The following is an 11,464-nucleotide window of genomic DNA, read 5'->3' as shown; positions in this document are numbered from 1 at the left end:
GGGATCTCATCCGGGACTCCGAACAAATATTCGAACTCCATTCCATATTCAAGTTCTACCATTTCAACATCCAACTTTAAGTGTGTCACCCTACGGTTCGTGAACTATGTGGAAATGGTTGAGTACTCACTCCGACCAATAACCAATAGCGGGATCTCGGAGATCCATAATGGCTCCCACATATTCAACGATGACTTTAGTGATCGAATGAACCATTCACATACGATACCAATTCCCTTTGTCACGCGATATTTTACTTGTCCGAGGTTTGATCTTCGGTATCACTCTATACCTTGTTCAACCTCGTCTCCCCGACAAGTACTCTTTACTCGTACCGTGATATGTGGTCTCTTATGAACTTATTCATATGCTTGCAAGACATTAGACGACATTTCACCGAGAGGGCCCAGAGTATATCTATCCGTCATCGGGATGGACAAATCCCACTGTTGATCCATATGCCTCAACTCATACTTTCTGGATACTTAATCCCACCTTTATAACCACCCATTTACGCAGTGGCGTTTGGTGTAATCAAAATACCTTTCCGGTATAAGTGATTACATGATCTCATGGTCATAAGGATTAGGTAACTATGTATCGAAAGCTTATAGAAAATAACTTAATGACGAGATCTTATGCTACGCTTAATTGGATGTGTCCATTACATCATTCATATAATGATATAACCTTGTTATTAATAACATCCAATGTTCATGATTATGAAACTAATCATCCATTAATCAACAAGCTAGTTTAAGAGGCATACTAGGGACTTCTTGTTGTCTACATATCACACATGTACTAATGTTTCGGTTAATACAATTATAGCATGATATATAAACATTTATCATAAACATAAAGATATAAATAATAACCACTTTATTATTGCCTCTAGGGCATATCTCCTTCATAGCTTCCCTAGATGTAGCCGATGGCGATCTGCGCATGTCGGAGTCAACTTGCTTCGAGTGTCTACAGGTTTTGCCGGGCAATGTTGACAGTGTTTGGGCCAAACTATTTGAGAGCACTAAATGCAGAAGATACAACTCAGATCATGGGATGCTCGGTAGGATCGATTGCATGCACTAGGTTGGAAAATTGCCCATTTGCTTGGCAAGGACTGTACATGGGCATGCCGGATAGTGCAATGTCGTATTGGAGGCAATGGCTGACTATGACCTTAATTTTGGCACGTTTTTTCCGCATGGCAGGAACTCCAACGACATTAACATGCCGCAGTGCTCTCCGGTGTTTGCAATGCTAGCTGAGGGACATGCTCTGACCATCAACGTTGAGACCAACGGCCACACATACAACAAGGGGTACTATCTAGTTGATGGTATGCTACGAAGACAATTGCAGAGCTTGCTACGGAGAAGGAATCTTATTTTGCGATACGCTAGGAAGCGTGCCGCAAGGATGTCAAGCGTGATTTTGGTGTGATCCAGCAATGTTTTGCCATTGTTCGGTACCTTCCTCTCATATTGTCGGAGTATCAGATGTGGAAGGTGATGAATGCTCGTGTAATCATGCACAACATGATCATTGAGACTTGAGAGTGAGAGCAACTCATCGGTGGATGATGACCATCAATTTGATTCCCAGGAATCTCCTGTTGAGGTTGAGCAGGCACCTATCCAGTTTATTGCTTTCCTTCATATGCATCAAAAAATTCGAGGTGCATGTGTTTATACTCAACTTCAAAATAATCTAATTGAGCATTTTTAGGCGTGGAGAGAAAGCGCCACATGATTCCTATTGCATTGCAATTTATTTAAATTATTGTATTAATAATTTAATTTGTATGTTTGAACTATTTATGTGAAATTATTTTTCTATTTAAACACAATAATATTGTTTAAAACTTTGCAAAATATTGTAACATGATGAGATGTAAATATTGTAATTTGGCTGAACAATTTTTTTAGGCCAACGATATGAGACATGCTCGTGTGGGACGGCAGTCCTTACTAGTGCAAAAATCAATTGAGGTGGTGTCCTCACTATCTCATCTCATACATGTGCTACCAAACAACATCTCATCTCAGCTCATACATGTGCTACCAAACAACATCTCATCTCATTTAAACTTAGCTAGAGTCATCATGTATGGGAAGAGATAGTTATTCTCGGTTGACCCGGGCTACCAAACACACCTAAGGAGCTATTGTCAGCGCTCCCGGCTCCCCATACAATTATTCCGACGCCGGTGTCGACTACTATGTAGAACGTGCCGATAAAGATGAGCTTATGACTCGGGCGAAGAACTCCTAAACAAATTGCCATACAAACGAGTAGTGACATGTATCGAATCAAAATTGTACTCGTTCCATGGATTACTTTCGCCCTCACTCTCAATAATTAAGTTGTGCAAAGCAACAGGAAATATGGCCCCTCGGAACAAGTCTCAAATCCTCCACGTTCCCCGTTGCTTTGTAGTACCGTAGTACGAGGCGCACGATCGTGAACTAACTAAACTCAGGAAGATAGCTAGATACTAGTTCCATTTGTACGAATAAGACGTACGGAAAAGTCGAATTTGGGTGCACGTGAATCCAGGTGGGAAACACATTTTCTACATGTTAAAAAATTCTGAAATAAAAATAACGGGGTACGTATGCATGTTTCATGTATGCGTAGAAAGTTTTCGCGGAGAAACCACTTTTTTATTTTAGAATCTAAAAAAGACAAAATACGTCACATATATACTGCTATATAGCCCTACAAAATTTTACTTTTTTGCCGAGGCAAAATAAAAGTTTTTTTCGCCATGAAACTCATGTCCAGGGCACATGTTTGAGATCACCTTTACATTCATTTTGTGTTTCGATTTTTTAAACATCTTTTTACATCACAAACACACCTAAAAAGGTGGATTCACATGCACACAGGTTCTGAAAAGCCAGTCTCTAAGGCGTACATTATTTTAAGACGAGTTTTGACCATAAATCAAAGAATAAATTTTTTATTATAGGTACGTAACTAGTATCGTTGAATTCGTATTGCAACTAATGATACTAATTTTATAAAAAAAATTTATATATTTAAATTAATTTTTAATTAAATAAAAAAACAAAAAAGAGAGCGCCTTATTACTCCCTCCGTTTCAATGAACGCCTCGTCCACCAACAAAAGAGAGAAATAGTTGCGAATAGAGAGTGTATCGAAGCGGTACGACTAATCGGTGGCAGCATGGGTAATTCTTTCGGGAAGTTGGTTCGTCGCCGCAGTAGAAGCATGGCTCGACCTCCTTTGCAAATTACACTGCATGAATCAGCGCGATTTCGTGGAATCTGCTATGAAAAAAATCTTTTTAGTTAGCTTTCAACCAAGGGCAGTGGCACTCGTATCTCAGCAGAGTTCAAATCCTATATTTGACACTTTGGTGCCTCATAAAGGCAGAATATTTTCTAGTAGGAGGCGACGTTCCCATCGACAGCGAGGTGCATGTGGTGACTTCGTCAATCTGAAGATCCGTCGGATCAGTCTTCGATGTAGTCTCTTGGAGGTGTTCATAGGGATAGGGTGTGCGTACGTGCGTTCCTAGGGGTAAATTCATTGTGCGATCAATGCCTGAAGATTGCTGGATTGGGTGTTTTCGTCGAGCGCACCCATATTCTTTATCTGACCGTTTGATTTCAGAGGGAGCGCTTAGAAGCTCCGCTGGCTGTTAGTATCATGGAGTTTGTTTTCTTTCCATGGTGCTGGCGGAGAAGGTCATGAAAGTCAAGATTGGAGGAAGAGCAATGGTGGTCGGATCTTGGTGGTGAGATGGAATTGGCTTGGTGTTCCGGGCTTCACAGCAGCGGTATGAAAATAGAGGCGACAACACAGGTGAAGTTCAGAGTCCTACCTTTCAGGGTGAAAACCCAAGGTCTGGCCTTAGCTGGTTGTGACTGGCAATGACCTTGTTGGAGGCATTGTTTTGAGAGCGGAGACTATCTTCAGGGTGAAAACCTAAGATCTTTTATCGGGCGACGACGGTGTTAGAGCACTGTTCCCTTCTTGAAGGCGTCGTTTTTGGAGAGTCTGTATTTCAGGTGTTGTCTTGGCGGTGGATGTTTTGCCCGAGATACTGTAGCGGGACTTTTGTTTCTTAGTTTTCTTTTCTTTTTTTGACTGTGTGCATCCGTAGTGCCATTAGGGTGGTGCGTTGCTGCAGAGGCTGGGTATAATTGGTATCTTTTGATATTAATATATTCTTTTTATCGAAAAAAAATATGTATGAGCGTCTTTGATTGTACCACGGCAGAAACAGGTTGGGGAGAAGGAGAACCAAGCGCACCTCGTACTACGGTACGAAGCAACAGGAAACATGGAGGAATTGAGACTTGTGCCATGGTGCCAGTGCGTGTGCATCCGCGTTTTAATCGAAAAAACTTCCACCACGCCACAACAGCAAACGAGCTCACAAAAAAGGTCTTACGCGAAACCCAATTCGTAATCGCGCACGCAAGTAGGCGACGTCAAACCTCGGTTGCAGTCTTGCAGAGCTCCTCCATGGCCGGCGCGCGCGCTGCCCCCAACTTGGCACGGGACGTCTGCGATCGCGTCACTGATTCCAAGTTCCTAACCCACGTGATGTCAGTCAGTCAGTCACGAGATCCACGGCGGCTCGTGCGCGCCACTACGGTTACACAACCAGCGTCATCACTGCAATTATGACCAACGAAGGCGCGGCCGATCGATCGATGGAACGCATGCCATCAATCACGGTCGCCTTCCTCCAAATGAATACTTTACCGTCCTGCTGCTACCCCATCCCGTTCGCTTCCCAAACCAAGCACGAAACAATTAGCGTCAGGTCGACCCTTGACAGGGCCAGTCAACCAACCACACGCTAATCGGTCTCCGCGTGCATTTAGGTCGTCTATACGATTTGCCTCTCCGCAGGCGATGAGAGCGGGCGATGTATTTCTAACACCAAATATATCTATTTTTGTCTATTTAGGATAGCTGGTCCATTTGGGACGGGTTGAATCTATGAGTGGAGGCTAGTTAATAATGCATCCTCGTTTTACGTGTTTTTTGTTTGATCAAAACTTACTTTAAATAGATAAAAATTATTTGTATGAAATTAGCATCATTAAAAAGTGCTTTTCAATACAAATCCAATAATACTAATTACATAGAATATAATCAAGATTGTGTTGCTCAATTTTTATGGTCAAAGTTTATCTTAGTATATGCGTGTGCCTTAATCTTTGAAACGGAGGTAGTATGGATTAGATGGAGCAATAAAAATTAAACACAATGTAAACCCTACCTAGGGTTTGTATCACCCTAGTGGCCTACATGTTTTCATCAATCTCGATGGTGATGAACACAGGTGGTGACCGCGACCATGGTGGCGTAGGAGCCAGTGGCTAGTACATTGGTGGCGTGGGCAAGAGCCGCGCGCGTGCTCCATGATGACAATGGGGGCCAGTTGGTGTGGTGGAGTCACCGGTGACGTGGCAGACCATTGTAGCTCCAACACATACTCCCACATGGTCACATTGAGCCCGTACCACCTGCCTAGCTCCTCTAGCTCGGACCGTTCGATGGTGAGCTTGTGGGCCTCCTCTTGCCTATCTCGGGCGATTGCAGGGGCGTCCTTCTCCTGTTTGAAGGCTGCCGCCTCCAGCTCCCGGTCGAACGCGACAAAGTCCGTGTAATCGTCGGTGTCATCGCACACCTAGCCATTGTCCCGACACTTGCAGTCGTCCTTCTCCTTGGGGTCGACGCATCGCTCAGGAAGTAGTCGCGGGCCCGTGGCATGACGCATCGTGCTCCTGCTTGAGCCACCTGTGCCACAAGGGCGAGTTGGCCGGGGTCGTGGGCAGGGTCGTGCCGCAGATCCATCGGTAGTAGAGCCTGTCATCGACGGATCTATAGGCAACGCCTCAACCGTTCTGCCGACACTTTGAGGAACTAGGATCCTCGAACGGTCCAGGTGCCAACCGCCAGGAAGGTTTCCATGCCACCAACCTCTTTGCCTCCTAGTAGGCGGGCTAGCTCCACGGTGACATAGGCACGCTTCCGACTGCAGCGTCCCAAGGAGAAACCGGCCTTGTGGTCGTTGCGGCCACCCTTCTTCCATGGCCATGTGCCCTTGTTTGTTATTGCGGGCTGCCCCCAACGGGGGGAGCCAGGGCCACTCGATGTGGAAGTGGACGATGAAATGTGGGAATGGGGACACAGCTCGGCGTTAGAAGGACTGGCACGCGGCCAACAGGAGCATGAGAGATTGTGGCCTGGCAACACGGAAGGTGAGCGAGCGGTGGGTCGCTGCCATGCAGGCCTAGGCCGTAGGCGGCGATCCTCCTTCTCTCCGTGTTATCGTATTTCAGAGCAAAATTGAGCTAGGAACACATCGGTATGTTTGCGTCGTCCCACGAGGCCTCCTATCTTCTTTGAACAAACTAGGCCTCCTATCCATATGGAGCAAAACAAACCGCCTCGTTTAGAAGTTTGGGTCGCACCAAATGCCCTAAGCACGGGACTGATGGAGGCTTTTAGTTGAAGCCCCAATTGATGGAGCCGTCCCGTTGTTGACGTACACACCACCACCAGACTGCGTTGAAGTGACATTACAATTCGGAGGGGTTGACGCGTACGCTGTCGAGTTAGAATTCAGTGACCCGCAGGAGGAGCAAAGAATCGTCATCTTGATGCTTCGGAATGGAAGGACGCACCACGCAGCTTTGATTTTCCTTTTTTTTGCCCACACGCTACCACCTCCCGCCCCTAACAAAGCGACGCTGTTGACAACAAATAAATTCTTCTTCTCTGAATAAAGAAAAGGGCGGAGAAAGAAGCGCAAAGGCTCCTGGATCTCGAGTTTCTTGATGATAAGTTAAAGAAAAGAGTAGTAGGCCTATCTAGATTCTCTGACCTACACAAGCAACACCCATACTTACCGGTACTACAACCGTAGAAGAAGAAGAAGAAGGAGAAGAGGATGATGAAAGGTGAAGACATGGAAAAACAATTGCACATCAGAGTGATTGTGTCTCTGCCTCCCAACAAGAACCTGAGAAAGAACATCACGTACGCACTAGTAGTAGTATAGAATTGCCCTTTTACAGCGCCTGTCTCTCGTCTGATTCTCAAGGACCACGGCCCAATCCCCAACTCCTGTTTCTTGCCATTCTCGGTAACACCCCAGAGCCACTCTCGGTAGCTACGCACGCAAGACACTAGTGTATAGCAGTATAAAAATACACTCTCCTCATCCTAGCGCGGCAACAGCCAACACAAGCAGAAGCCTCCCCCCCCAGGCCAGATCTCCAAGCCGCCGCCGCCGCCGCCGCCGAGCCGAGACAAGAACACCGCCAATGGACATGGAGCTCGACGAGGCTCGCCGCGGCTTCGGCAAGATGGGGTTCGGGTATGTCTCTTGTTTGTATCGTGTGTTATCCTTTGTTCGATATAGAGCGTCTCCTCTGTTCTATCGATGGGCGGCTGACTGACCGGAGACTGCTGCTGCTTCGTCATGCGTGCAGATGCAAGCACTACCGGAGGCGGTGCAGGATCCGGGCGCCCTGCTGCAACGACGTCTTCAACTGCCGCCATTGCCACAACGAGTCCACGGTCTCTCCGCTCTGCTCCTCTACTCTGCTCTCTTCTGCTCGCTTCGACTCATATCATGCTCTCTCTGATCCTGACATTTCTTTCTCTGCTTTTTCGTCAACATCTTTCTTCTTCTTGGATTGGGCTTAGAAAGACGGGCACGAGCTCGACCGACATGCCGTTGAATCGGTGCGCTTCTTCTCTTGCTACTTGTATGCTTCTTAATGCTCATCTTGTTTCTTGCTTTCAACTAGTAACAGAGCAACCGTTTTACGTTGCAGGTTATATGTCTCGTCTGTGACACCGAGCAGCCGGTCAGTTTTCGTTCCGATTGTAGCAGTACCCTTTTTTTTTTCTCTCCCTTCTGTTTACTGGGTTATGAATTTTGGATGAATTCTGGTGATCAGATCGCTCAAGTGTGCAGCAACTGCGGCGTCTGCATGGGGGAGTACTTCTGCAGGGCGTGCAAATTCTTGGACGACGATGTGAGATTCCCTTTCCCTCTTGATGGATTTGGTGGGGGTTGCGTCATGAGATCTTGCTCTTCTTCTGCAGGTTGACAAGGAGCAATACCATTGCAAAGACTGCGGCATCTGCAGGTATGTTTCCCCCGCAATTTTGAAACCTTGTTGTTTCTGTCCAGTTTCATATGCAACTTCTTTTTGGGGATAAGCAGTTAAGCATGACCTAGTGTTGTTTGTTAAGGGATGTAAATGAAATTCTAGAATCTAGGGAGTTGACTTAAGTGGTAACTCCAATTTGAGTTGTACTTTTGACAACCTATCGCCCTGAACTGCACTCGTCAACTTTGCCGAGCTGACTGAAACTGTTGCATTTCTGCAGAGTTGGAGGGAAGGAAAAGTTCTTCCACTGCCAGAAGTGCGGTAAGCCCCTTTCATCGATCATCCAATCCTAACCTGGATGGTTTGGTCTGATTCCAACTTGCATCTATCCGGTGGCGCCACAGGATCGTGCTACTCGGTCACTCTCCGCGACAAGCATCGCTGCATTGAGGACTCGATGAAGAACAACTGCCCAATCTGCTACGAGGTGTGCCCTGTCACGGTTCACAAATCAAAGTTTTTGATGACCAATTGTCTTCTTATTTATCTTCTTCTCATTCGAATACTGTACTTGCAAATGCAGTACCTGTTCGATTCTCTGAGGGAGACGTCCGTGCTGAGATGCGGGCACACGATGCACTTGCAGTGCTTCCACGAGATGCTGAAGCACGACAAGTAATCGCGCCCATGCCTGTCTATCAATCCCCCTACCCTTACTCCCACAAGGAATCCATCCCTTTCGTGTGATCTTGTTTATCTTGCTTAGATAATGCTATCCGTGCTTGCAGGTTCACTTGCCCCATGTGCTCCATGTCTATCTTTGACATGGAAAAGTTCTTGAGTGCCTTGGACGCCGAGGTAAGTATGTCATCATGTATATTTTCTGATCCACAACATCAGCATGATTCGATTTCGTCTCAAATTTCACTAGTACAAATTCTTGTGACCAGATCTTTTCTTTTTTCAGATTGAGGCGAATTTCTTGCGCACGGATTACATGGGAAAGGTCAGTTGCAAGATGACACATTTGCTGCTAGTAATGCAGTACCCAGTGAAATAAATCTAGTGGCTCTCTGATGCCATCACTCCTGGCATGTGTTTGTTGGTTGGTGCAGGGTTGGATCGTGTGCAACGACTGCAGGGACACGACGCGAGTGTACCCGGGCATGGCAGGGCAGAGGAAGTGTTGCCACTGCCAGTCCTACAACACCTGCAGGGTCGCTCCCCCGGTGCTCCCGGCCTAGTAGCTCCGATCGACACCTGCATATTGCTTCGTCGATCATGTCGCTTCTCAGTGAAGATTATGATTATATTTAGTAGCCGCGATTGATGTACTATTGTTAATTCCAGTCCAACATGAACTGCGCAGAATCATTACATACGGTACCGATTTATATGTATCTACGGCGCCAATTTGACAGGAAGGAGATTAGAGAACGAATTAATGAAAAACGCCACCACCAGTCAGTTCGTGCATTCCTGCTCAAATATGGGCACTTTTGGTAAGGACTTGCTGCTGCTGGAAAAGAAAATGAGCTAATTTGTGGCTCAGGCTTTCTTTGCGTTGTGTACATCACAGTTTTTAAAGCGGTGTTAGGCCTGATTCGGGAGGAACTGCCGTATCTGAAATTTTCCTAAAACTTGCATCAGCCGTTCCCCTAGTGCAACCTATGCAACGGAGGGGTTGTGTCCGCTAACTCTCTCTTAACCTCCTTCATCTACCCCCTTCTAATTAACACAACCATGTTTCGAATCAAAATACGCCATAGATGGAAAAGATGCCAGTTTATCATATGATTCCATTCCGACAACCGGTTTAAAGTTTCGTCAACTCTAAAGGGTCAATTTCTTATTCATGTTTGGATATGTTTTTAGCGTTTTTTTTTCTTTTCCAAATTTCCTTTTAGGAGTATCTTCACCTAACCATTTCGTTGTATGACTCTATGTTGTGGCTTTATATATAAAGTTGGGCTTCGGCCTTTCCGTTTAAAAAGTATCTTCACCTAACCATTTCGCACAACTCTCTTATTGTAATTTTTTCGATGAACATAGACATAGAGAGTTGTAACTCGCTAGTAGCACATGTGTGAGTTAATTTGGGTGTAGTGTAACGTGCTGCTCAACCTCCAACTTTCCTCCTGATCATCTAGTTCATCGGTTCACCTTTTCATCATCGTGGAGGCGTGTTGTGTCGGTGTAGCCAGCGTTGTCTCCAACCTTGTTGTGCTACGCCAGAAGTTTCGGCGTGTCATATTAAGCCTAGTCCTGAATGTAGATAGTGTAACTGCCTTGGCCATAGTCGGTGACAACGGCATGGTGGTCTTTCCGCGTGCCGGTGTCGTTCCCAACTCCGTGGAAAGTGGTTTTGTATATTTGCTAGGCTAGAAACACTACAAGAGAATTAGCATGTAGAGACACCATTTTAGTCTAATAGAGACACATAAATTGCTCTTACGTAGTTATAGAGGTACTCTACGTGCTAAGAACAATAGTGATAATGTCTTTACATTTCAGAAGACATAAACGAGGCATTATATTGTGTCTCTAAAGTAAATAAATGTGAAGAAACCATGTGAAAAATATATTTGAACTCATGACCTTAAAGATTAAGACTTATTTCATTCACCATCTCACCCTTTCGCAAGTATATGTTGATACTTGGAACAAATTTCTAATTAGTATTGCCCTCCGTGACCAAAACATAGAACAAATGTCTCTAGGGAACAAGCAAAATGCCTCAAGCATTGCCTCTAGATAAAAAGTAAAGACGTACAATAAAGTGTCTCATGGATTGCCTCTTGATAACTTATCCGTGACACATTGAAGTGTCTCATAAGTTATCTGTAGAATGACAATTGCAATCCTTACAAAAATGTCTCAACTTACGTCCCTACATTTGAGACTATTTTTAAAGTGTCCCAAAAAGTGCCACTACAACATGCAAAGTGTCTCAATGTGATTTTTAAAGAGGTAAAGTAGGAAGTGTCTCTAGTAAATGTCTCTATGGAAGGTTTTTCTTGCAGTGAAAATCCTTCCCGAGCTAATAAACAAAGTCAATATTTTGGCTCGAAGCTCGCTTTGGACGGACTAACTCCCTTGGAGTCTGCCCCACAGAGCACCAAAATCGGCCCAACCCAACAAACACGGCTTAAGTGTTTGGTTGCATGATTAGTCTTACTCGGACCTATGAGACGTAGCATCTTTAACTTACATCTATGTTTGGTTGTCTTCCACAAGCTTTTGAATCAGGCTGGTTTGAAGTTCAAATCATATCTAGAGAAACATTGGGCACATTTGGTAGCCTGCATCTATTTTAGGGCTCCATGGAGACAGACGTTGTGGAT

At 45.2% G+C, this 11,464-nt stretch overlaps 1 protein-coding gene across 1 annotated transcript; it reads left to right on the top strand.

Annotated features, from left to right (window-relative positions):
* The first annotated feature begins 6,999 nt into the window (after window positions 1-6,999).
* On the top strand, window positions 7,000-9,383 carry LOC124680857 (E3 ubiquitin-protein ligase SRFP1). Its single transcript, XM_047215895.1, has 12 exons — window positions 7,000-7,375; window positions 7,491-7,578; window positions 7,708-7,746; window positions 7,839-7,871; window positions 7,965-8,042; window positions 8,113-8,156; window positions 8,401-8,441; window positions 8,525-8,607; window positions 8,704-8,795; window positions 8,909-8,978; window positions 9,088-9,126; window positions 9,236-9,383. The coding sequence occupies exons 1-12, from the start codon at window positions 7,323-7,325 to the stop codon at window positions 9,362-9,364; spliced, it is 789 nt and encodes a 262-aa protein (XP_047071851.1). The 5' UTR covers window positions 7,000-7,322; the 3' UTR covers window positions 9,365-9,383.
* The last annotated feature ends 2,081 nt before the right edge of the window (window positions 9,384-11,464 follow it).

This window comes from Lolium rigidum, unplaced genomic scaffold, assembly GCF_022539505.1.
Source record: "Lolium rigidum isolate FL_2022 unplaced genomic scaffold, APGP_CSIRO_Lrig_0.1 contig_30022_1, whole genome shotgun sequence".
NCBI lineage: Eukaryota > Viridiplantae > Streptophyta > Magnoliopsida > Poales > Poaceae > Lolium > Lolium rigidum.
The sequence above is the reverse complement of the archived record's forward strand: the minus strand, read 5'-3'. Positions and strand labels throughout refer to the sequence as shown.

Bases quoted from the DNA above. Each gene is read 5' to 3' on its own strand.
- LOC124680857 (XM_047215895.1), top strand. From the start codon at position 7,323: ATGGACATGGAGCTCGACGAGGCTCGCCGCGGCTTCGGCAAGATGGGG. The intron at 8,043-8,112 runs GTGAGATTCCCT...CTTCTTCTGCAG, and splicing joins GCAAATTCTTGGACGACGAT to GTTGACAAGGAGCAATACCA. The intron at 8,796-8,908 runs GTAATCGCGCCC...CCGTGCTTGCAG, and splicing joins GAGATGCTGAAGCACGACAA to GTTCACTTGCCCCATGTGCT.